Source organism: Elgaria multicarinata, chromosome 4, assembly GCF_023053635.1.
Source record: "Elgaria multicarinata webbii isolate HBS135686 ecotype San Diego chromosome 4, rElgMul1.1.pri, whole genome shotgun sequence".
NCBI lineage: Eukaryota > Metazoa > Chordata > Lepidosauria > Squamata > Anguidae > Elgaria > Elgaria multicarinata.
In genome coordinates this window covers 67,898,707-67,923,253 of record NC_086174.1, presented here as the reverse complement: position 1 = coordinate 67,923,253, position 24,547 = coordinate 67,898,707, and the positions used below count along the sequence as shown (strand labels likewise).

General features: G+C 40.8%; 1 protein-coding gene across 1 annotated transcript in view; it reads right to left on the bottom strand.

Annotated features, from left to right (window-relative positions):
* PLG (plasminogen) overlaps positions 1-23,798 on the bottom strand; it is a 38,934-nt gene extending 15,136 nt beyond the window's left edge. Inside the window, exons 1-9 of the mRNA XM_063124469.1 lie at positions 23,690-23,798; positions 17,292-17,427; positions 14,634-14,740; positions 10,168-10,282; positions 6,213-6,352; positions 4,378-4,498; positions 2,740-2,858; positions 2,308-2,470; positions 991-1,115 (exon numbers count right to left, since the gene is read on the bottom strand). Coding sequence (XP_062980539.1) covers positions 991-1,115; positions 2,308-2,470; positions 2,740-2,858; positions 4,378-4,498; positions 6,213-6,352; positions 10,168-10,282; positions 14,634-14,740; positions 17,292-17,427; positions 23,690-23,738 — 1,075 coding nt within the window. The 5' untranslated portion in view covers positions 23,739-23,798. The remainder of the gene's footprint in view (positions 1-990; positions 1,116-2,307; positions 2,471-2,739; positions 2,859-4,377; positions 4,499-6,212; positions 6,353-10,167; positions 10,283-14,633; positions 14,741-17,291; positions 17,428-23,689) is intronic.
* Between the last annotated feature and the right edge of the window lie 749 nt (positions 23,799-24,547).

Genomic DNA, 24,547 nt, shown 5'->3' with positions numbered 1-24,547 from the left:
TTACAGTAGAGCTCAAAGGAGCTATCCTAAATAGCTTTACTCAGAAGTAAGTTCCTCTCAGTTCAACGGGATTCCTTCTTGGTAAGTATGCCTTGGATTGCAGTCTTAGGAACAGAACATATTTATTTTATTTACATTTCTCGTTCAGTCAATCCCTCAGGCGGACAGAAACAAATGAAAAATATAACAGATAAAGTCAGTATAATAAATATGTGTTGGAAACACAATACATTACCCAGAGGACCTTCTCTTTTGCTGCTCCCAGACTATGGAATGGCCTGCCAGAGGAGACTCGTCAACTTAACAGTCTACTAGCATTCAAGAAAGCTATAAAGACTGATCTCTTCCGGCAGGCCTAACCAGTGGAATTTTAAGATGGTTTTAAAATGTTTTTAGGATGTTTTTTAAGGATGTTTATAACAATGTATATTATGTTTTAATTGAGTATTATGTATTTTATCATTTATTATTGTTCCCTGCCTCGATCAAAATGGAGAAGCGGGCAAGAAATGATGATGATGATGATGATGATGATGATGTCTTCAGGAAGGCTCTGAAGACCCACCTATTTTCATTGGCTTTCCCATAATCTCTAGGCTGACAGTTTTAGCAGTAATTAAAATTACAGTTTTATTGTCATTTGTTTCTATAGTATTTTATTGTATATGTATTGCCTGTTAGTATATTTTTGTATGGTTTTTATCCTGCACACTGCCCTTGAGAGCAGTATGCCCTTGAAGGTGTCCTAATTTTTTTAAAATCAATAAACTGTAAAACAAATAAATATGTAAAACAGATTGAATTCACTCCATATCTGCTTAGCCCCACTTTTACAAATTCAGCCTAGAGATAATAACCAGATTTGTCACATTTTTATTTACTTACTTTTTGCAAGGCAAACCTTGTTCCCAAGAGCTGTGTGATTCTGAAACTCAAAACGGTTTGTTCTGTCCACGTCTATTACAGATGCACAAGTGCAACTTTTCTTACCAGTAACTACTGCTGCATCACAGCTAGAAATATTGCAGTACTCCCATCGTTTCTTGGGATTAGTGGTGTAGCACCAAGGGCTGGTCTCTCCATCAGGATTTCTACAATAATTTTCTTCTAAATTTCTGAAACAGAATGTCCATAGAAACAGCTGGTGTTTGTTTTAAATGGGAATAGAGAGATGTAAATCTTAATGTGATGCTATACTCGTTTTGGAGATTGAGATAACAGAATGAAACCTAGGCTAGATCTACACTACTGCTTTATAGTTGTTGTTGTTGTTGTTAGTTGTAGTATCCTGTCTTTTGCCCAATCCTGGACCTCAAGGCGGCCTTACAAAATGTAAAATATATAAACATTTTAAAACATATATACAAAAGTTAAAAATATATTCCAATACCTAAGTGCACTGATAACAGTTGGGGCACACTACACATTCCATATATTACTTTCATGGTGCTATTTCCTGTTTTTTATTCTACATTTTCCCAAATACCCCCAACAAATGTCATTGAGCTCCTTCAGATGGGGTGGGGGAAAATCGCATTCTTTTACCGTTGGCTCTGAAATTGCTTCAGTTCCACTTCTGCAACAAGCTACAGTTACCCATAGGAAGAGAGCAGGAAGAGAAGCAACCATGTGGCTCATTCACACTAGTGGGTGTTTTATAGCAAAACGTCTCCTGCACATGGCAGGAAATAGCGACAAATATCATTATAGCTCAAAAGAGTCGTGTTTTGGGAGAAAAAATGGCGGAAGGAGTGGGACACCAGCGTGGCCAGTTGTGAGTGTGTGATAAAACGCTCATCTGAAGTAGCCCATCGTGTGTCCTATGACGTATAAAGTGCAAGAGGGATATTGTGCTACCATGATGGGATCATAATGATTTGACACAAAGTATAGATGTTACGTACATTCCATGTACATTCAAACACCAGTTTTTTAGGGATTGTATTGAAAGATGCCAAATAAGTTACAGTTTCCCTAGAAGGCGAAGTCTGAATATCAACCGCTCCTATACCTGATTTTAGAAGGCCATGAAACACATAAAACGCAGTGCAATGTAATATCTCCCTTGAGCAATGAGATATCAGAGTGGAAGTCAAGACTGCATCTACAACATAATTCTCTGATTAAAGTGTGAAACCTGTTCTGCTCATCTGCCTTCCCTCACATTTCCAGGAGGGGAAGATCCAAAATAGTTTGTAATATGTTATCTGAAGCAAGGCCTCTCAAATGTTGTATATTCCTAATTTGCACACATTATTCAGTAACACAGCTACAAGGCCCAAGTGACAATGGATTTACATAACATACTTGCAAGGGTAGTTTTCGGGAGTTCTTGCATGTTTGTGAGGTGCTTGGGCTGCCCAGGGTTGACATCTTTCTCCCGACGCCGTGAGGGCAACAGTCCCTCGATAGTCTTCTCCCCTTCCTGCAAGACACTGGCGCCCTGGGGTGGGGTCTGGTGGGGGTGAAGCTGTACCACCAAAGAGAAGGTGAGTGAAATCAGCATCCACAGAATAAAGAAGAGGAATCAACTCAGCTAAAAAATTTGACTCGCGTGGAACATTAATTCCTATCCCCAAATGTACGGTTGGCAAAAAGCTACTACAAGCTTTATGAGATAGAAAGACATCCCCTAAGCTGTCTCACTTCTTCAATACTGAATTATGTCCCCCAGAGAAAGAACATGTATTACACTATCATCAGAGGTAGCTTGCAAATGATAATCCAAACAAAACTTACTGCACCGTGGAATGTTACAGAATTCCCAGCGTTTAGTCGGGCTGATGGTAAAACACCAAGGACGAGGCTCGCCATCGGGATTACGGCAGTAATTTGACATGAGATTCTTTTCTGGAAAACTGAGTGTTGTGTGAGAAAGCTGAAGGCTCTGACAATTGATGGTTGATGGTTATTTTTATTTATTATTCCATTATTTATTATTACATTTATATCCTGCCATTCTTCCCCTTACAAGGAACCCAAGGTGGCTTACAGGGTCCTCTTCCTCCCCATTTAATCCTCACAACAACCCTGTGGGGTTGGCAAGACTGAGATCAGTGACTGACCTAAAGTCACCCAGTGAGCTTCCTGGCCTGAATGGGGACTAGGACCCAGATCTCCCTAGTCCCAGCGCAGCACTCTAATAATCACTACAGCACACTGGCATTGGTTATGTCTCTTCTGGGAAAATAGAAAGCTATCTTTTACCACAGCCTTCCCCAACCAAGTGCCCTCCAGATGAATTGCTGTTACCCCCCACCATTCCCAGCCAGCATGACCCTTAACTATGCTGGTTGGGAATGCTGGGAGTTGCAGGCCAATACTGAGTTTGGGAAGGTTGCTATACCACATCAAACTATTTGTCTGACTAACCCAGTATTGTCAGCATTCACTGACAGTGACACTCAAAGATAGAATCATAGAATTGTGGAGTTGGAAGGGACAACAAGGATCATCTAGTCCAACCCTCTGCAATGTGCAAGAAAACCAATTAAACCATCCATGAGGGGTGGCTGTCCAGCCTCTTCCTAAAAACCGCCAAAGATGGAGAACCCACCATCTCTATTGGTAGACTGTTGCACTGTTGCACAGATCAGGAAGCTTTTCGTTATATTTAATCAAAATCTAGGTAGCTTAAACTTCTACCCATTATTTCGGGTCCTAATTTCTGTGGCAAATAGAAAATGGAAAATAGTTCTTGATTGTCTTTTTTGTGGCATCCTTTTATGTACCTGAACACTGCTAACATGTCTCCCCTCAGTCTTCTTTTCTCCAGACTGAACATCCCTTCAGCCTGTCCTCATAGGGCACGTCCTCAAGTCCTTGTAGCATCTTTGCCACCCGCCTCTGAACCTGTTCTAATTTGTCAATGTTCTTCTGGAAGGAGATGTGGTGCCCAGAATAGTACACAATACTCCAGGCATGGTCTCACTAGTGCCAAGTAGAAAGGAATAAGGACTTCATGTGTCTTTGATACAATGCTTCTTCTAATGCAGATCTTTCCCCTCACCTGCATCCTTGACTCCAGGACTTTCGACCTGCAAAGCATGGGCTCTACCACTGAACTAGAAACCAAAGTGCCAAAAATTAAGGATGTACAAACATCTGTGACCTGTCAAAGCCTGTGGCTTTCATACACATGGTTCCTCCACACCACACTGGTGTGTAGGCCCAAGAGTCTTGCACACTTTCCATTCCTCTTAGTGAGGCCAACACAGAAGAATTTTCTGGTGACTTGGGTACCTACCACTGAAAATATAAATTATTACTTTTAAAAAACAAAAATCATTTCTGTCTACAGTTTTCAAGTAACCCAACTCAACTGCACTCCTTGATGGTCCATGAGTTTAATTGATGGAGGCACGAGTTGTGACTTACTTTGAAGGGATGTATCCATGAGAGTGAGGTTCTTGAGAAGCCCAAGCCTGGCACTGAAGCCCAGATTCTGTTTGGGAAACTTTGCCTTGATAGTTTTCCCCACTGCAGTACATGCACTGTTCTGTAAGTGTAAATATTTTTGAGTCATACAGATTTGTCTTATTTGAGGTGGGTTTTTTTTATCCTACGGTACTAGGTATGATGGATCTTAAGTCTTTTTGCTTTTCCCTTGTTCTACATTATAATATGAATCAGTGTTCAAGTTTCCAAATTTATAGTATAAAGGTGTTATAGCCATGCCCACTGGGAAATGTTCAGCTTAGGTTATAGTAGGACTATTTCCTTGGATATGCCTGATATAAGCTAATCTGTTCATATTGATGTTATATTGCCTTCCTGTAGGTCTTAACTACAACTACAAATATGTTTATATTGGTATATGTACAATTCCTTTGGGTTTTCTCTTTTTTAACTTATTTAACCCATAGTGAGGGTGCAGAATGTGCAGAACATGAGTGGCCACCTTTTTGAATAGGCACCCCCCACTTGGGTGTTGTTGTGTCATGCAAACCCAGTGAGCGTGGCTTATGTAGGGTGACCATATGGAAAGGAGGACAGGGCTCCTGTATCTTTAACAGTTGCATGGAAAAGGGAATTTCAGGTGTCATTTGTATGCATGCAGCACCCGGTGAAATTCTCTCTTCATCACAACAGTTAAAGCTGCAGGAGCCCTGCCCTCTTTTGTATCTGATCACTCTAGTATAGAGTGATCAGATACAACTGTTATATACAACTGTTAAAGATACAGAAGCCCTGTCTTCCTTTCCATATGGTCATCCTAGCTTATGAAAGGGTTAAATAACCCTCGCATAACCCACAGTCTCTTTTAGGGTTATACGAAGGTTGTTTAGGATTATGCCAGGTTGCGTATGCAACTTCACACCCATGGGCACCATGGCTTGTCGTGGGTTAAATAACTCATGCTGGGCTGTCATGTCATGCAAATAGCTCCTTTGTCTTGCTTTCTCTCCATATCATGTTCCTGAAAAAAACAAACACCTCTCCAAAGCACCTGTTTGCTTTCTAAGAGAAGCCTCCACTGGAGGCTTCCCTTGAAATGCAATTAGCTGCATCTGAAGAGGCTTTTTTTTTGGTCAGAACTCTGCAGGAAGCGAAAAAGTCAAACTTGCCCTGTCCACATCCCTCATGGTCCACAGGCTTCTCCACAGCTCCTAACAAAAAAGATGCTATCTAGGGAACTTACCAATTCATACAAAACACTGACAATCACCCAACAATGTTTATCCCTGTATCTTACACTAGTGAGATTTACTTTAGGGTGACCATATGGAAATGAGGACAGGGCTCCTGTATCTTTAACAATTGCACAGAAAAGAGAATTTCAGCAAGTGTCATTTGTATGGCTGCATCACCTGGTGAAATTCCTCTTCATCACAACAGTTAAAGCTGCAGGAGCTATACTAGAGTAACCAGATACAAAAGAGGGCAGGGCTCCTGCAGCTTTAACTGTTGTGATGAAGAGGGAATTTCACCAGGTGCTGCATGCATAAACAACACCTGCTGAAATTCCTTTTTCTATGCAACTGTTAAAGATACAGGAGCCCTGTCCTCCTTTTCGTATGGTCATCCTATTTACTCAGTAGAAGAAGGTTTCTGTCTTAAAAGATGCTATTACAACATTTGCTATCATATTTTTGCAAATAATATGGTAGTGCAGGTGAAAACAGATTTCTTTAACATTAAAAAGAATTATGCTTATGTATATTATATCTAAAATTGCCTTTGAAAAAAAATTCTGGTGTGTGCAACCTCACCTTCACATTCTGGGATATTGCAATAATCATATCTGGTTCCTGGATCTGTTGTGTAGCACCAGGGGCCTTTCTCACCATTTTCAGGATTCCGACAGTAGTTTTCTTCTAATGAAGCATTGGGGTAATTTTTAGGTGAGAAACTAGAAAAAAAAGGGGGTCTGTTAAGCCATGGTTAAGCTGCTAACCCTTTTGCAAATGGCTAGTGAGCGTGTTTAAATCATGGTTATGTAACTACCATGGTTAGGAATGTTTCACATGACACACTAAATCATGGTTCATACCACACGCTAAGCCATAATGTTTAGTTCAAAATGCTTAACCTTTATGGCTTAGCATGACATCTGAACCGGATCAAAAATAAAGAATATTGAGAACCACACATTTTCTCCAAGTTCTTGAATGGCTTTGGACTAAGTTTATATGTTGTTGTTGTTGTTGTTTATATCAATGCAGTTAAAGGTAGTCATAATCAAGTTCTATGTGAAACAACACAGCTAATTCTGTTGCATTCAGTGGAACTCAGGACCAAAGTAGATGTGATATTTGAGATCCATGCTCAGGTTGACTTCATTTCAGAGCAGCCATGGGGCAGGGGGAGGTGCAAATTTGATTGGTGAAGCAGTCCTTTTGGAGGGGAATTTCCCTGAGGTATTTCTCCAATCAGAATTGCCTTCCTAGAGCTGCTATTAGCCCTTTTGAAGGAAAGAAAGATATGTATATCAAGGCCAACTTGTCAGGTGTGGTACACACCCATGACCTCTATGGTAATCATGGGGCTATCCCAGCTTACACTGAGTACAGCACTTGTGAAAGGTAACATTCTGGATTTTCTTTTCTACACTGGACAGGATTCTGGTGGTGTAAATTTTTATGGATTGATTTTTTGCCTTTGTCAAAATAAGATCACTTGGTGCTAAACCTATCTGTGGATCTGGCTAACTGCGTCCTCAAGGCAGAAGGATCAGTTGCAATGGACTGCCCCCAGAAACTTATGAAGCATTATGAGAATTCCTGCTTCCATTAAAATAACAACAACAACAACAACAACAACAACAACAACATTACATTACATTTCTATGCTCAAGACCATGATGATAGGTTTGAAAGTGATTGGCAATACCTGGTGAATCTCAAAAGCCCAAATGGGTCTTTCCATAGATCAGGGAATATGACTCAATGACTTACATTTTCTCTCCCCCGCCCTCCACCCTATGACTAGTGAAAGCAGAATAAATTAGGCAAAAGCAAAGCAAATATGCATAATGTTACTTAATATAGCTTGTCATGGTACATAATGTTTTTGTCAAACTAGTAAACATGTTTTAGCTTGAAACCCTTATTGCCAGCAACTAAGCCTTAGGAAAGGTATTTCAACCTTTTAGCATGGAGGAGGGGGTACCTGCAAAAACCAGGAAACCACCAAATGATTGGCAGTCAAGGTGAATGTGTGGGGCCAGGGGAAGGGGTGTGGTCATAGGGAGAACTCGAGACTGAGACATCAAACAAGTCAGATCTGGCCTCCAAGTCTGAGGTTTGACACCTCTGTCTTATAATATAAGATACTGTTTCCCACTCCTTGAGCTTCTTGTTGAGACATTGAATGAGGTGAATGTACAAGAAGCTACAGGCCTTAAAGTAGCTACTCTCAGCCTCAGTCTCTCACCCGCAAGTTCAGAGTAATAGTACTGACCTAGCCTGTAGGCCCATTGTAATAATTACAAAATAACGTACATCAGGGGTGAGCAGACTTCAGGCTTCCTGGTTCTATTGTGTGTGTTTTTACCATAATGCTGAGGTGCAGAGATAAGCAATTAGCAGAAGACTGACCATGGAGGAGGTGAGTTTGATTGTTTTCACTGAACCCCTTGCTCTCCTTAAGTCAGAAACCCTTCAAAATCTACTGCAAACCACACAAAGATATTCCCAATCTAAAAGCATAGGAAGTGCTTTGACCACTTTAAATGTTTCATATAAATGCTAAATGTTGTTGTGGATTTGCCTTGAATAATGTTAGAGCTGTTTGGGGATTGAACAAAGTGTGGATGGCTGGTGGCTTTTTAATGTGCCTAGCTGGAGATGTCTCTGAAGTGTTCCAGTAGCCACTGCAAATGGAGACCCAGAGAGATGTTCTTGGGAGACATGTGTGTGTGTGAAAAGTAACAAAAGAAACTGCATTTTGAGACAGAAGTGCAGTGAGCTGAGAACTAGCTAAAAGCTGAAAGTGTCTTGGCATGTAGGTACCTGCCTCTCTCTGGAGATTTGATGTGAGGCAGTGAGTTTGCTGCTTGTAGGAGTGTATGCTCTAATGGTGTAATAGCTAATAAATCAACTAGTACAAAAATGGCATAAATGTGTCGTGATTGTTCCTCTCAAAGGAAGCCATGCCCTTGTAAGTGTTGCCCCTGAAATCTTTCACTGCTTTGGAAGTGAGGAACATGTAACGTTGTTGTTGTTGTTGTTGTTGTTGTTGTTGTTGTTATTTGACATCATATAATAATCTGGTGTAGGCAGGCAAACTTTCTATATGCCATAAGTTTGTCATACTAGAGATCACTGGGCAGAAAGGAGAGGTCGGGCTGCTGCTTTCAGTGACAGCCACGCACCCTCCATAATGGCCAGCTCTGCCCTGTCGCTTTTGCCACATATGTAACAGTGAGTTTGTACAATGTGTTGTTCCAATGTGCACAGCTAAAAAGAGTAATTCATATGAAAAAAAAATATTTTCATGGGCAATACAAAGCAAACACTAAATGAGAAATGAATAGCTGCTCACCCATCCTATTTAAATGGCAAGTTAGTAATTCAGCTTTGATTGCTTCCCTGTTAATAGCTATAAACTATTGTCTTTCAGAGTTTGCCTGTAGAACAATGTAGCTTCTGATTAATCCTTTTGTCGCCAATTACTGCCATTGCAGTCAGGAAGGGCATAACTGCTATCTTATCCAGTCATCTGGCTTGTGGCACATATCCTTAATTATATGTTTTGTTGGAGGATAATGCAAAATTAGATGAAAATCTAAAAATATTGATTCGTGCATAATTTTGATAATACATGATATGCAATTTGTTCGTGCATGTTTAGCATGGATAACTTTGAAAGGAATAGTGTTAGAATAAGAGCACCTTCGCATAGGGGGAAATCGCGTTTCCTTACCATCACTTCTCTGCCCCCGCTTCTGTCCCTCATTATTTCCTCATTCTTCCCATCCGGGAAAGCGGAAGTAAACAAAAGCCCTGTGGCCCATTCAGAGGCTGTTTTTATCAACTTGCTTTTCCTGCACACAGCAGGAGATTGTGCCATATTCCGTTGTTGTTGTTTTTAAAAAGTTGCATTTTTTGGGGGGGTCTATTTTGCGACGGAAAAATGAGCAGAACAGGGAGGCGCAGGGGAGGTGGACGACATTGTCTAAAGGACGTGCGCAGATCTGTAAGTGGGCAGTAGTGAGCATGCGATAAAACACTCGTCTGATCACATTCTAAGAGCCACTTCATGCTTTATACAGTACTGTAGGCACACTAGTATTTAACTCGTTCTTATTGCGGTATGTGAGTAGTGGTTGCACATATGTTCCAATATGCTGAAAGCTCCCCAGTGTGGGCACCCTGCATGACATATCTCCACACTCTATGAGCACCATCTAGCAAAAGTTAGTAATTAAAGCTGCCATCCTAGACACACTTTGCTGGGAATGAATTCTGTTGAATTCGGCATTATTCCTGAGGAACCATACAGAACATTGGGCTTTAATAAACGGGACATGCAACCCAATCCGATTCATGTTTACTCAAAAATAAGTACCACAGGATTCAATGGCCCTCACTACTTTGCAGTCTAAGTTGTGACAAACATTTGCCCTACATGTTTCCCACAGCAAATTCAAGTCAATCATCTATCGACTTGCAGGGCTGCCTAAAATGGGAAGAAGTTCTCACTGAAATGGGGAAAAAGTCATACTTAGGTACATGAGGACTCTCATCTGCCCAACGCTGGCATGATACACCAGTCTGAGTTTTAGATTCAGTTCCTCGGTAGTCGTGTCCATTTCCTCTTCTGCATTCAAGTAGAAAAACTGAAAGAAAATATGTTGTTTATTACTACTACATAGTGTCACCACACATTCACACAATAAATTAACTGAATTAAATGTGCACCCCAACCCAAAGCCCTGACTGTGCTTAACTGCTCCAGTGTAGGTGGCCTTCCCATTCACTTAAATGGAAGGCACAGCTCTGTGTGCACAAAGATCCAAGAAGCTACCCACTGACATGAGGAGGAAGCCTATGCCGGTGACGGCATTCTGGTGTGCATCAGGGTGTGCTTTTTTATTTTATTTATTTATTTATTTTATTACATTTATATACAATCCCCTCCCCTTTTTTATGAAGCAAAAGAGGTTGAATCTGGGTTTTGTTCGCGAAAGGTCTAGCGTAAGTGAAGGAACGTGTTTAATTTTTTGGGGGGAATAATGAAGCGGGGGAGAGTGTAGTCTGGAGGGTAGAGTGGGCAGATTCACAAATGAAACTGTATTGAACAAATAAGCATTACAAGAACTGAAACCATAAGCTTTGTAACTGCAGAACCTTACGTATTGTTAATTAAAAGTGGCAGAGGTGAAGGATAAGGGTGAATAGAAGGTGCTGGGCTGGTTGCTGTGGGGCCAGAAAGAGTTGGTGAGTCACAGAATCAGTGAGCAGCATTCTCTGAAGAGAGATACCCCTTGGTTGGGATCCTTTGGTTTATAGAGGAAATACAGGAAGGACCATAGGGGGTGTCACAGGGTACTTAGAAATGTATATGTGTATTTTAGGGCCAAACGAAATATGAGGCAGAAGGGCAACGGTTAGGCTCTCCCATATGTTGTCATTGCTGCTGTTAACAAAATAGCAGCACCAAGAGGCTATTTTGAAGATCAGGGAAGTGGCATTTTGGGAGAGGGTGATGCCTCATTCTCAGAATTTTCCAGAGGGGGCAGTTGTCCAGATGTCGTCATCTTTCGGCCGTAACCCTCCCCTAAGCAAGCAGTATCATCAAATGTCAGAAGTGATACAGGCTCTATTTATCTACTTAGCTTAAAATAAAATGTAGTCAAATAGACTGATCATTTTGAGTTGTGTGCATGCAGCTTATCAAAGGCATTTGTGCACACACAGCTATCAAAGGCTACCAATCTTGATGACACTATTAACTAGGGTGACCATATGGCCGGATTTGCCCGAATTTGTCTGGATTTTTGTTGCAAACCGGCAAATCCGGGAGGGGGAGGGGAAATCTGGATTTTTTGCAAAGAGCAGCTCTAATGGGAATTAACAAAAATGCTTATAACTCTGTCATTTTTTAAGATAAAGACATGAAACTTGGCACAATGGTAGCTCTTAGTAAGGGCTTTAGTCATACCAAATTTGAAACAGATCTGTTCATCCACTGATTTTGTAGGAATTTTTTAAAAATTAAGGTTTTAAAATTATTATTTTTAAAATCGTCATTTTTAAAGATAAAGTGATGAAACTTTGTACCATGATAGGATTTAGGTAGAGCTTTAGCCACACCAAATTTGAAACAGATTCGTTCATCCATTGATTTTTTAGGAATTTTTTAAAAATTGAGGTTTTAAAATTATTATTTTTAAAATCGTCATTTTTAAAGATAAAGTGATGAAACTTTGTACCATGATAGGATTTAGGTAGAGCTTTAGCCACACCAAATTTGAAAGAGATCCGTTCATCCATTGATTTTTTTAGGATTTTTTTTAAAAATGAGGTTTTAAAATTATTATTTTTTTAAACTGTCATTTTTAAAGATAAAGAGCTGAAAGTTGGCACCATGATAGCTTTTAGGTAGAGCTTTAGCCATACCAAATTTGAAACAGATCTGGGGCCAGTAGCAAACCCTGTTAACAACAACAGCAGCATGCAATGAGTGAAGATACAGTCAGAAAAAATATTTGAGGGAAGGGGAGAATGTAACACTTTTTATACTGTTGTTTTTATACTGTTTTTATGTTTTTTAAATTTTTGTATACTTTTAATGTTTACTATTTTTAATTGTTGTAAACCGCCCAGAGAGCTTCGGCTGTGGGGCGGTATATAAATGTAATAAAATAAATAAATAAATAAATAAATAAATAAAGTAACACAAAGAGTATAGCAAAAGCTTCAAAGTACAGCAAACCTACAAAAGTAGGAGTGAGTGAAGTTAATTTCAGATACACTGAATCTCTCACTTGTTCTTTATTTCAGTGATTTTAACATTAAGATGTTATGAAGAAGAGATTTGTCTTAAATGTGTGCTGTAAAATCAGACATGTGACCAAGGCTATGTTCGGGTGGGCACGCCCCCTTGGTGCTGGACACGCCCCCTTGGGGCCGACCATGTTGTCCTCCTTTTTGTTTTCCAAAATATGGTCACCCTACTATTAACTAGATTAAAAACTTCTGTAAGAGTCTGTTTGCAGCATGTTAACGGAGTGGAAGAGAATTAGCAAATTACTGGTTATCCTTGATTACATGTCAACAGTGTGCAGGATCTTAATTAGTGCAAACATTAGCACTTTTCTGAATTTGGTTCAACAGAACTTAGTTCTGTAGCAAAAGATGCATGTGAAATAATGCTAACAATTTTTTTTCTTATGCTAACTAATGTTAGTTATTCCAGGAAAAGGGGTAAATATACCAAATGTATAAGAAATGTACCACACAAAAGACCACTTTTGGCTGTTTTCAATTTAGCACAGTATGATGCCAGCACAAAATACTGCATGAGACGCAAGTGTAGCAAACCATGTCTACTTTTATTATGTGTGGAGGAACGCAAGGAAAGTATTTATGTTTCATGTGAGAGATATGGAACACAAATGTTGGCAATGTCTTTTGCATTGCAATTCCCAAAAACTACAGAACCAAGTAAAGCCCTTCAAAGACTTTCATGTGCCATAATTGAGCATGCACACTTAGAGATAGGCAAATGACTGCATGCACATAGCAGGGCTTTTATTTGGTTCCACTATGTTTAGACAATATTGCATCGAACGCTGCATTTGAACTTCTAACTTTGAGTCTTAACAATAGTGTGAAGGAACAAATGGGAAAGTTATTGCTAAACATCCTCCTGCAGAAGACATCTGCTCTCTTGCTGGCCATTCCTTCCTTCCCAGGAAACCCCAGCTCAGTATTGGGGGCAAGCTTCAAAGGAGGATGAAATTTCCAGGTCTCAATTTACATGACCAGATCCTGAATTGACAAAGGCAACATGAGTACACCTGTTCAGTGAATTTTTAACTGTTGAACTAGCACTATGGGTGCTCTGTAGCCTCCCCCAATTTTGTGCCCTCCAGATATGCTGGACTGGCTTGCTGGAGACACGATTGGAGTTGTAGTCCAACACAACTGAAGGGTATCAGGCTGAGGAAGACTGTTTTATCATATTCTAGTTCAGAGATGGGTAACCTCTATATTCTTAGAAACCACTATATTGGTTCAGAAGCATGTTTCAGAAGCTGCAGCTAGTACAAACTGCAGCAGCTGGGATGTTCAGTGGGACACCTAGCTATGCTCACTAACTCCTGTGTTCAAAGAACTTCACTGGCTGCCTATTAGCTATCGAGCCACATATAAGGTTATGTTACTGTCATATAAAGCCCTAAACAACTTGGGACCAGGATACCTAGCAGACCGCCTTCCCTTACCCAGGCAACCGTTAAGATCAGCAGAGGAGGTGTTGCCGGTCCTTCCGAAGCAAATGGAAGGTCACCATGAAGTACCCTTCTCTGTAGTGGCACCTACCATCTGGAAAACGTTCCCTCGTGTAGTTCAAGGGGAAGAAAGTGTTGTATCTTTTAAAAACCTCCTAAAGATACACTTGTTCACCCAAGCTTTCCCTGGGCCATCAGTAAACTAATTATGCCACTTCATTTTACTGCTCCTTTACTGTAGTTTGAAGTGTTTTTATACTGTTTTAATATTTTATTTTAATGTTGTGAACTGCTTAGGGGTTGGGGCTTTGGCAACTTTAAGGCCCTTTCTACACCTAAGGATTATCCCAGGAAAATGGAGAGATCGTCTCTGCTTGCTCCTGGGATCCCTTGTGTGTCATTTGGATGTACAGGGATGATCCCGTGGAAAAAGGCAGGTGTAGAAACGGCCTAAAAATCACCTAAAATGAGCAGAAAAGCTTGTTTCTGGAATAGGGCAGATTAGCAGAGCTCCAAGAAGGCTCTATTGACCTGTTCAATCCAAAAACAAGCATTTCATCTCATTTCTGGGGTTATTTGTAGAAACACAATGGAGCCAGCAGAGGTGGAACTGTTGTTCCTTTGACAAAAGTACCTACCACATATTTCAAATTGCCCCACCTGCAACCATAGCAGTTTTCATGAATATGCTACATAAAGTGCTACAAATAAATATTCATGTCTATATACTTACTTCTTTTTTCAAAGAGAATTACATCTGCCCTTCTCAACACAAGTGTTGTTTTGGTGTTGTCAAGAAAGGTATCACACTTTTGCTGTTTGATGGCAAATATAAAAGATCTGTTGAAATGGCAAGATGTGAGAGGAACATTAATTTTCTTGAAATATGTATCTTGTTTTTTGTGTTTATTTCATTTATAAATTTATTTACATGTTGCCTTTGGGGACATAGCCCACACAAGGAGGCTTACAATATAATAATATACATAAAATACTTTAAATACAAAAAGCATTTTAAAAATATATAAAACTACCATATGCTAGATAAAGTATAATTTAAATAAAACATAGTGACTTGCTTCACAGATAATGACAATCCATGGTTTAATTAATCCATGAATTGTTTAACCCGAGTTAAACAATGATTTGGCTACCGGATGATCAAGTAAACTGCTGGTTGCTTGGCCAATTTCTGGGTTGTTTGGTTTGCATCCCCTTTACCTGCTCCCTCCCTGTATCCCAAATGCATTTGCAACACTGTGGTACTGACATATAGAGCGGATGGTGGTGGTGTTTAACCAGTTTTGCTTACCTCGTCTGTAGCCTGGTGAAACAACCCATGAACAACCCATGGTTTGGGGTTCTCATGTAACAACAATCCATGGTTCAATCAATCCAGATGTAATCAGAGAGCTATGGTTTGTTAACCACATGGGTTGTTCGTGGTTAATAACCCATAGCTCTCTGTTTACACACAGCCACAACCTACAATTCAACAACCCATAGTATGGGGTGGCATTATGTGTGAACCAGGTCTGTGGGTAAAATCCAATATCGAGCAATGGGGCTTTTCTTTCCTCTCCTCCCTCCTCAACCACTCCATAGCCTCCATTCCCCAATGTAGTGGATCAGACTTGAGGGCACATGGGGGGCTGCAGGGGGAAATCTCCCCCTTCCTATTCCGCTGGCAGAAGCCATTCTGTTGGCAGGAGGGGCTAATTGGATACAACCCCAATACAACAGCAAGTTAAATTCCAATAATTAAGACATATAGCACTGAAAAACACTTTTGAGACAAGAAAATTATCCCATCAGTCTTAAATTGTACTGAATGCACTCATTAAAAGCAGCTCCAGCCTTATCACAAGGCATAGTGATGCAATTGCCTCAGGTAGCAGATTTTGTGTGCCATAAAGAGCAGTAAATTGTTAGTTATTATTGCATTTCTACTGCCATGGATGGAGAGAGGTGCTTACAGCATTTTTTACCTCATGTTCCAAAATAACTCAGCTGGCTTTAGGTACTATGCACCTTGACTTCGGTGGTTTGGGGGGCACCATTTGCAATTCACCTTCAAACAGCAAAGTGACTTGGGCCAGCCCTGAGTGAAAGGCATTTGTAATGAATTACAAAAAGGCAGGAGTTGCTCTTGTTATGAAAGATAATATAGGAGTTAGGGCTGCAGCCTTGGAGTTGCAGTCAATGTTGGTCCTACTTAGAGTAGACCCATTGAAATGAATGGGACTTAAATTAGTAGTAAGTCCCATTCATTTGAATGGGTCTACTCTAAGTAGGTCTAACTTTTCTTATAACCCAATATGCAGATGTCTGTGAGCTTTATCACACCAGTGTTATACTGTGTAATCACTATGAATTGTGTGCAAAGGACTCTGAAGTTTTCCAGTATATAATCTACTTTTATTGTGAAGTACTCTGAAGTTTTCCAGTTTATAATCTGCTTTGACTGTGAAGTACTCCCTTGCATCTGCTTTAATTGTCCTATAAAGCCAAAAGACCCGACCGATTTTGCTACTAGTTTTGGAGCGAATCATTTGTTGTTTTAACAAGCAGCCACTGGGGGTGCAGGAGGAGGATTTGATATGTTTAAAGTATAAATTAAACAAATGCTTACATCTGCATACGTTTTAAATATAAAGACATCAAAATTGGCACAGTAATGGATATTAAGGAGAGCTTTAAGCATACCAAATTTGAATCAGATTGGGCCATCCGTTGATTTTTTATGATTTTTTTTTTTACATTTCCCCCCTTAAACCCTTTTCCTGGTATGCAAAGGATCTTAGGAGCACTGCCGCCCGGGGTGTGATTTACCTAGCAACAACGATGGCAGCTTAGCGCTGTAGGGGATAATTCGAAAGAAACAGGTACATGGGATGAAGCTGTTCATGTGGGGAAAGCCCCGCGATGGATGCAAATCTGCGCCGCACTAGTTATACAATGCAGCCGCAGCTGCGCAGCCACTGTGGGGTTTTCCCATGAAGCTGCATACTGAAAAAGTCAGGGACTTACCCTGACTTTTTCAATGGGAGCAAAGTCAGTACGACTCTTCCACCATCTGATGTCACTGCGGGGCCAATCTGTGGGTGTTCCCTGGTGGAAGGTGACCAGTGATTGGTCACCTTCCACCAGGAATAAGGTGTGGCGGGGGTATATCTGATACCCGGATGGTCGTCAGAAACGCTGCACTCCCTCCTCAGTGTCAGGATTACCCAACACCACTGTGGAAGAGGAAAACCGCAAGGTTTTAGAGGGAGGCACTGCCAATATGCTTCCGTGAAGACAGCCCCTATGTCTAAGAAACATTTGAGGTCATCATTGAACCTGAGAACATTTGGGCATTCTTCATAAGATGCAACATTGCCCCAGTTACCTGCAGGTAAATGCTGTTTCAGCTTCACATTTCTCAGCACATTCTTCTTTACTGCGAGTTCTATAGGTGTTTTTTTTAAGACCAATTAACCAAGCTCCATTGGTCTGTACATAGTTATCCAGTATATCTCCTTGAACTAAAAGAAAGTGAGAAAACGAGATTAAGAAGTGAAAACCGTGTAGCTAATAAAACACACCTAGGTTTCTCTATAGCACTGGCTCATTACGTTCCTTATTCAGCTTGCGCTAGGGCTATGTCTCTTAACATATATGTTTTACCTTGAAGATTAAACGATCTCTGATGTCCTATGTCTCTTACCAGAGTGTGACTGATAAGAGACTCAAGCAGGGCAGTCTCCCAAAGCTTGGGACTAAAGTACCTGAAGTTTTGCCTGCCTTCATATAAGCCTGACCAAATCTTAAGATCTTGTTTGGAGGTCCTCTTCTTGATACAGCCACCATCTGCTTGGCACTACTTTGGTTTTTGTTTGTTTGTTCCTGGTGTCAGGTGAAACCCTTCTTATTTCCCCAGGCCCTTTTCCTTCTGAAATGACTCTTATGTGTCTTTTATTTATTTTGGAGTTTTAATCTCCTTATATTGAATGAATGAATGTTTTTATTGTTTTGCTAACATACTTAACATAAAAACATTACATAAAAACATTACATGAAATACAGACATCCGGGGGGGGGGGGGAGGAAAAAGAACACATAGGTTGAGGTGTATTTTTGGCTTTCTACACATCATGAATGTGAATTATGTTCTCTCATTACTTAATTACATTTAACACAATAATCAAAAAAAAAATCTTTCTTCTAACTTAACTACATCTCATACACTGAATCCACAGACAAATACATAATTTCTCTCTGTTTCTTGCAAAAATTCTATCAGAGGTTCCCATTCCGATATAAACGTGGCTGTTGATTTTTCTCTCATTATCGCAGTCAGTTTTGCCATCTCTGCCATAATCTCCTTATATTTTAGGGATTGCATTTTATTGATATATCCAGTGTGGTGTAGTGGCTAAAGTGTTGGACTGGGAGTCAGGAGATCCTGGGTTCTAGTCCCCACTCAGCCATGGAAACCCACTGGGTGACTTTGGGCCACTCACAGACTCTCAGCCCAACCCACCTCACAGGGTTGTTGTTGTGAGGATAACATGGAGAGGAGGAGGATTATGTATGCCACCTTGGGTTCCTTGAAGGAAAAAAGGTGGGATATAAATGCAATAAATAAATAAAATAAATAAGGCACCCTAAGAGAAAATATTTTTTGAACAGCAGATTATAAATTTTATAATAAATAAAAAATTGTTCCTTCTCTTATTGTGAGGTATGTTGGTTGCTACTCTGAGGAGGGAGATGATGACAGGAATGGCTCCTTCTGTCACAAAGGTGCCTGTGCTCCTAAAGCAGGCAACGGAATAGTATTTTCCTGTGTAGCCCCTAGGAGGAAGAGGCGTCTGAGGAGTTTTCCAAATACAATCTATCTTTCTCCCTCTCAGCTTTCCAGTTCAATCCATGCTGACAAAGCAATTTAGCAGGAGAAGTTGGACAGAGAGACTCAGATATGTGGGACATTATTATTTAAGATTTTAAAAGACTTGATTGTCTGGTTTTTAAAATAGCCGCTCAAGGTTGGACATCTAACTAGTTATAGTTACCCAGATTCAAGGTGAACAAATATGCATCGTCATGCTTATCCTCTACAGTTTTTAAATAGCTTCGGCTATTGGGCGGTATAGGAACGCAATAAATAAATAATAAAACAAACTACCACCACATAAGCCATTTAGGTTTTCTAATCCAGAGGAGAGCTACAGACATTCAGGTATCTTCACTACAGTGGGTTTCTCTGGCTTCATATTTAACAGCGTTTAATGATCTCAAGTCCTTCTTTGTTAAAATGGGTACAACTGTGCTGCAAGCAATAAAATCTTATTAATATTAATTCGTATATAGTTCATTACCATAAATGGGACATAAATCCACACAAAAGGCACCTACCTTATCTGTGTGCACTATCCTGGAATAAAATAGATATGAACGAACAACATTGTGACTGACATCACCTCCAACAAAAAGACCTAAATCTGCTTAAATTCAGCAAGTTGTTGCACCATGTGCCTTCAGATCATACCCCCAGACATCCTTACAGTTCTTGATGATAATGGGCTTCAGGATTTGAATTGATAAAGATGCTGTGATTGGAATTTTGTAACTGGAATCTACTTATATAACAGGGAAAGCCCAACCAATGAACCCTTTGCACATATGAAAACTTTAATAATAAGATGCATGGCAAAGAATATGCAAACTTGACTGTTGGTGAGCTGAGAAGCCAGGTTCCCTTCTTACCAGGAAGTCATGGTTTGTGGGTGGGGGGTGGGGTGCACATGCTAGCAGCAAAAGGAAGAAGGGCTAGCAAGGAGTGGCTGCACAGCTGCAGCATCAGCGCCTTCACATGGAGAGGACTGATGAGCCAATCGGTGATCCAGTGGGCTTGTTGGGGGTGGGCTAAAGGGCCAAACCCACCAGAGTGAGATCTCTCTCCTTTGGTTTCACTCCAATTTAGACTGAAGCCTCCTATGCAGCTGCAGGATTGCAGTCGCTGACTTCCCCACAAAAAGCCTCATCCCACGTACGCTTTTCTGATTTACCCTCAAATTATCTCATTTCGCTTATATAGTGCTTATATAGCACATGAAAACTTGTAAACTTACACCTCTGCTGTAGCACGTTGGGGAGAACCGTTGAGTTTCACTCACACATGTTGTTATCCCCACCTCCCCAGATCTTCTTTGTACCTCCTCCTACCGTTTATTGGTTGTTTGAAGTGGGGACAACTCCCCCTCAGATAACAGGAATTGGGATTTGCTTCTCTTGTTAGTGAACACCAAAGTAGAATGTTACGTAAGACTGCAGTCAACTCTTTTGCATGCTTACTCAGTAAATAAATCCCATTGAGTTCAACGGAATGCATTTCCAAATTAGAGTCCCTCGGATTGCAGTCTTAATTTTTGCAACTTTAAAAAGGAAAAAGAACAGGGTGGCTGGCTTGGGTGGGGGAGCGAAGCGAGGTAGGAAGTGGCCATCTCAACTCCCAGTGTACGGAGGAGGAGACTTCAAATGCAGCGCCAGGACCTCCAATGACAGAGAAATTGAAAGGCAAATCACAGTTAGTGAGAGGATTAAGCCATCCTTTCTCATGTGGGAGCTCCCAATAAAAACTGGACCCCCCCCATTGTTAAAAAAAAAGAAAAAAAAAAGGTGGGAAGATGCAGGATTCCCCCCCCCCCCCATGGAGAACATTTCCATCTCTGCTTCCCCCTGTCTCCTGCCATCCCCCACTCAGCTTCACATGCTCAAAGGAATGGAAGATCTGTGTCCTTCCCCCACCAACTCCTGTTCAAATAAGAACAAAAGCAACACAAAGTAGGATGGAAAAGGAGGGACAGGGACACACACACACACACACACACACACACACACACACACACACACACAAACACACACACACACACACACACACACACACACACACACAGAGAGAGATTCAGAAGCAGCCAAAGGACTTTGCTTGAAACTGACAAGACAGTTGGATGAAACTGACCAGCATTTGAAGAGCACCTCAGCACCTACAGAGGAACAAGGTGTTCCTCTGCAGTTAAAAAAATACAGATCTAAAGAGTCTCTCTCCACTCACCTTCCTTTCCTCCCTTGCTGCTTTTTGCTAGTTCAACTGGGGAATTTAGCTGCTCCTGTTTCCCTGCCAGGAGGGAGCGGGGGAGTTCAGAAGCAGGAGGAGGAAAGGATTTGAATTTGCACACCCCTCTCCTTCATCAGCAATACCGCCCCTTGAAAACATGCCCACAGTACAGCGCATTGGAAATGATGGATGAAAACACATGTTGAAATTTGAGTGATGAGTTTTCGCATGCCCGGAAGAAGCAGACTTTCTCCGCAGGAAAATATTTCACTTTAAGGGGAGGGGGGAGAACCACAATCACAGCAGGACATAGTCAATGTCATCAGAGTCCTTTGCACATAACGCAGACTATAATGTCACCATCATTTGAGTCTTTTGTGTAGATTTCTCTGCAACAGCACAATATAAGGCTGGTGGGATGAAGCTTCCACTCATGCAAGGCAGCAAGGTGTCTTGTAGTGCCAGAAGTGGACTCCAGTTAATGGGGCTGGGAAGGAATTTTACCTGCATACCAGTTAGCAAAGGTGGTGTAGGGTCCCGTCCCATCCCCCCCCCCCCCGGATCCCCATTACAAGATTAATTCCATTGTAAATAAGTTGATCTGCACTATCAGTAAATTCTTTGTGGATTCTTCATTTTTTAATATTTGCCACAACCATGTAGGTGTGATAGGCATTGGGCTGGATCCACTGGTGAGGGGTAGCAGGTTTGAGCTCCCTGCTCTCTGATGGTGTGGACTCTCATAAGGGATCTCAGGGATGTAGCACCAAGACCAGATCGCCATGGGTACTGCAAGCTGGTCACGTCCAGAGTGGTGGAAAAGAGCACACATTAGCAGTCCATGCTATAGTGTGCCCCTAGCCCTGTTATCCACCACTAACGCTCCTGCCATGTGGGCCCCAAAGGGGAAATAAGACAGCAGGCAGGCTGACTGATGGCAGGATCCATGACCTATGCTGCTACCATATGAGCCTGCCCATGCTCGGAGATCTTCTGGGGAGGCCTTTCTCTCAGTCACACCAACATCCCAGGCACCCCTGATGGGTCTGTGGGAGAGGGCCTTCTCCGTGGCTGCTCCAAGGCTCTGGAACTCTCTTCCCAGGGAGGCTAGGCTGGCTCCCTCTGAGCTACAGTTTTGGAGGCAGGCAACAACAACAACAACAAAAATTGTTCCAGCAGGCTTTTGGAACTACTCTGGACCTGTATTAATGTATTGGATTTTTGTCTCTCCTTTTAATCTATCACTGTTTTTTTTTAAAAAAATAAAAATATATATCATGTTTTTAATTTTACTGCAGGTTTAATTCTATTTTAACTTGTGTAAATTTATATTTATTTGTTTTAATTGTACATGTTTTAATCTTGTAAACCATCTTGAGTCCCAGTACTGGGGAAAAGGTGGGATATAATTCAATAAAGTTGTGGCCAATTTATTCTTCTGGCTGTGCCTGTCCTCTTCCTTTCACCAACTGGACCCAATTAAGCATTGCCACACAATTAATATTTGGACAAATGGCCACCTGCCTCCTGATAGAGTGTGGCAAGAAGAAGTCCCATGTGGGTGTTAAAATGGTGGTGGCTGAGTTACTGTAGTTGCAGTATCTAGACTTCAGTAGGGTGACCATATGAAAAGGAGGACAGGGCTCCTGTAGCTTTAATAGTTGTAGAGAAAAAGGATTTTCAGCAGGTGTCATTTGTATGCAGACAGCATCTGGTGAAATTTCCTTTTCATAGCAATAGTTAAAGGTGCAGGAGCCCTCCTCTCTTTTGTATCTGGTCAAGAGGGCAGGACTCCTGCAGCTTTAACTCTTATGATGAAGACAAAATTTCACCAGCTGCTACATGCATTCAAATGACACTTGCTGAAATTCCCTTTTTATACAACTTTAAAGATACAGGAGCCCTGTCCTCCTTTTCATATGGTCACCCTAGACTTCAGCTGTGTGATATCCAAAAATAAATAGTTTGAGTTTCATTCTTAAGAAGCTGTTGCCCTTTGGTGGAAGCTAGAAAATACTTCTGAAAGTATTACAACATCATGGGACAAAGTAGTTTGTCACCCTTTCTAGTTTTGACTATAGTACCAATATAACACTAACCAGAGAATTATGTGGTGGAATATGAAGCAGCCCTATAGCAAAAGCTAAGCATATCTGGCCCTGAATGTTACCTGGATGGCAGACAGTCTAAAAAAAACATGCGCCGCCCTGAGCTGTTTGTAGGAAGATAATAGCGGGTGGTGGGTTAATAACAAATGTAAAATAAAAACATGTTTCACTAGAGACACTAATATATATGCTACCTAAATCATTCAGTCGAAAAATATAGGTCAATTTTGAAAACCCAAAATGCCTGAAGTTAAGCAAGTCCCAGTAAAAAATGAATAAATCCAATTTTTCATTAAATGTGACCAAAGATTTTTTTTGCCAATGGTTTTAGTTGTGGGATTGCACAGCATTTGAAAAATCAGAAGTCATTACAGTATAACTTTTGATAAATCAAGATCTAATTATCAAATCTTTAACATATAAGGACACTACACTTCAAGATTTTACTTGGGCTCATCCTATTTCAGGTCTAGAGGATAAATACAGCATATTATGTTGATTTGAAGATAGCAAGCTATTTCTGAAACCTTTTCCCATAATCTCAGTTTTCTTTAAAAAGTAATGTAGAAGGAACCTTACCTGTGTAGAGAAATAAAAGTAACACAAAGATATCTTTGCAAGACCCCATTTTGAGACAGACAGCTTGTGTGCTGAAAGCTCTGTGTCTCAGTGGACAAAGTTTTATTGACTCAGCTTAGATTTAGACAAGCATCAAGCAAACAACATAGTCAAATTGAGTTAAACATTCTCTTGGTAAGTTGGGCTTCTATTCTCTGGTGTAAATGTCCAAACATTACCTTGAATTCAGGATCTTACAAAATAACACTTAAATGATTGATTACATGTTGGGGGAAAGGTGGAATACTTTTCCAATATATGTAAGATAATTTTGGCTCTGAAGTTCTTACGTTAGTTAATCAAAACATTGTGGAATGTTTCTGGGTTGCAAAAACAAGTAAACCTTTGCCTCTCTATGAATTCAATAGCTAAATGCACAGTTCAGATAGGGCCTATTCTCACAACCATCTTTACACGTTGCAGCCATGGGAAAAGCCTGGCCCAGGCTGACTTCCAGATGCTTCAGGTTATGATCAGCTAGGAATTTGCATCTGAAAACTGCATGGGATGCAACCACCAACCCCCTTAGTGCGGGTCAACACTGGTGCACCAAAAGCCAAATTCAGCATGTGTTAGCAGATGTGCACACCTCCAGCTAAAGTGGCTGGGAGTCAGCAGCAGAAAGCGCTTTCGCACTGTAGGCACATGATGAAACTCTTGAATTTGGTTCCATCCACATAATGGAATGGAATCACAAGCAAAGTGTCTCAACCACATATGTCCATATGTGCCCATATGGACATATGGTGTGAATGAGACAATCATGAATATCTGCCAGATCTGTGGAGCTGTTGGTACAAAAGAGATACAAATGACATG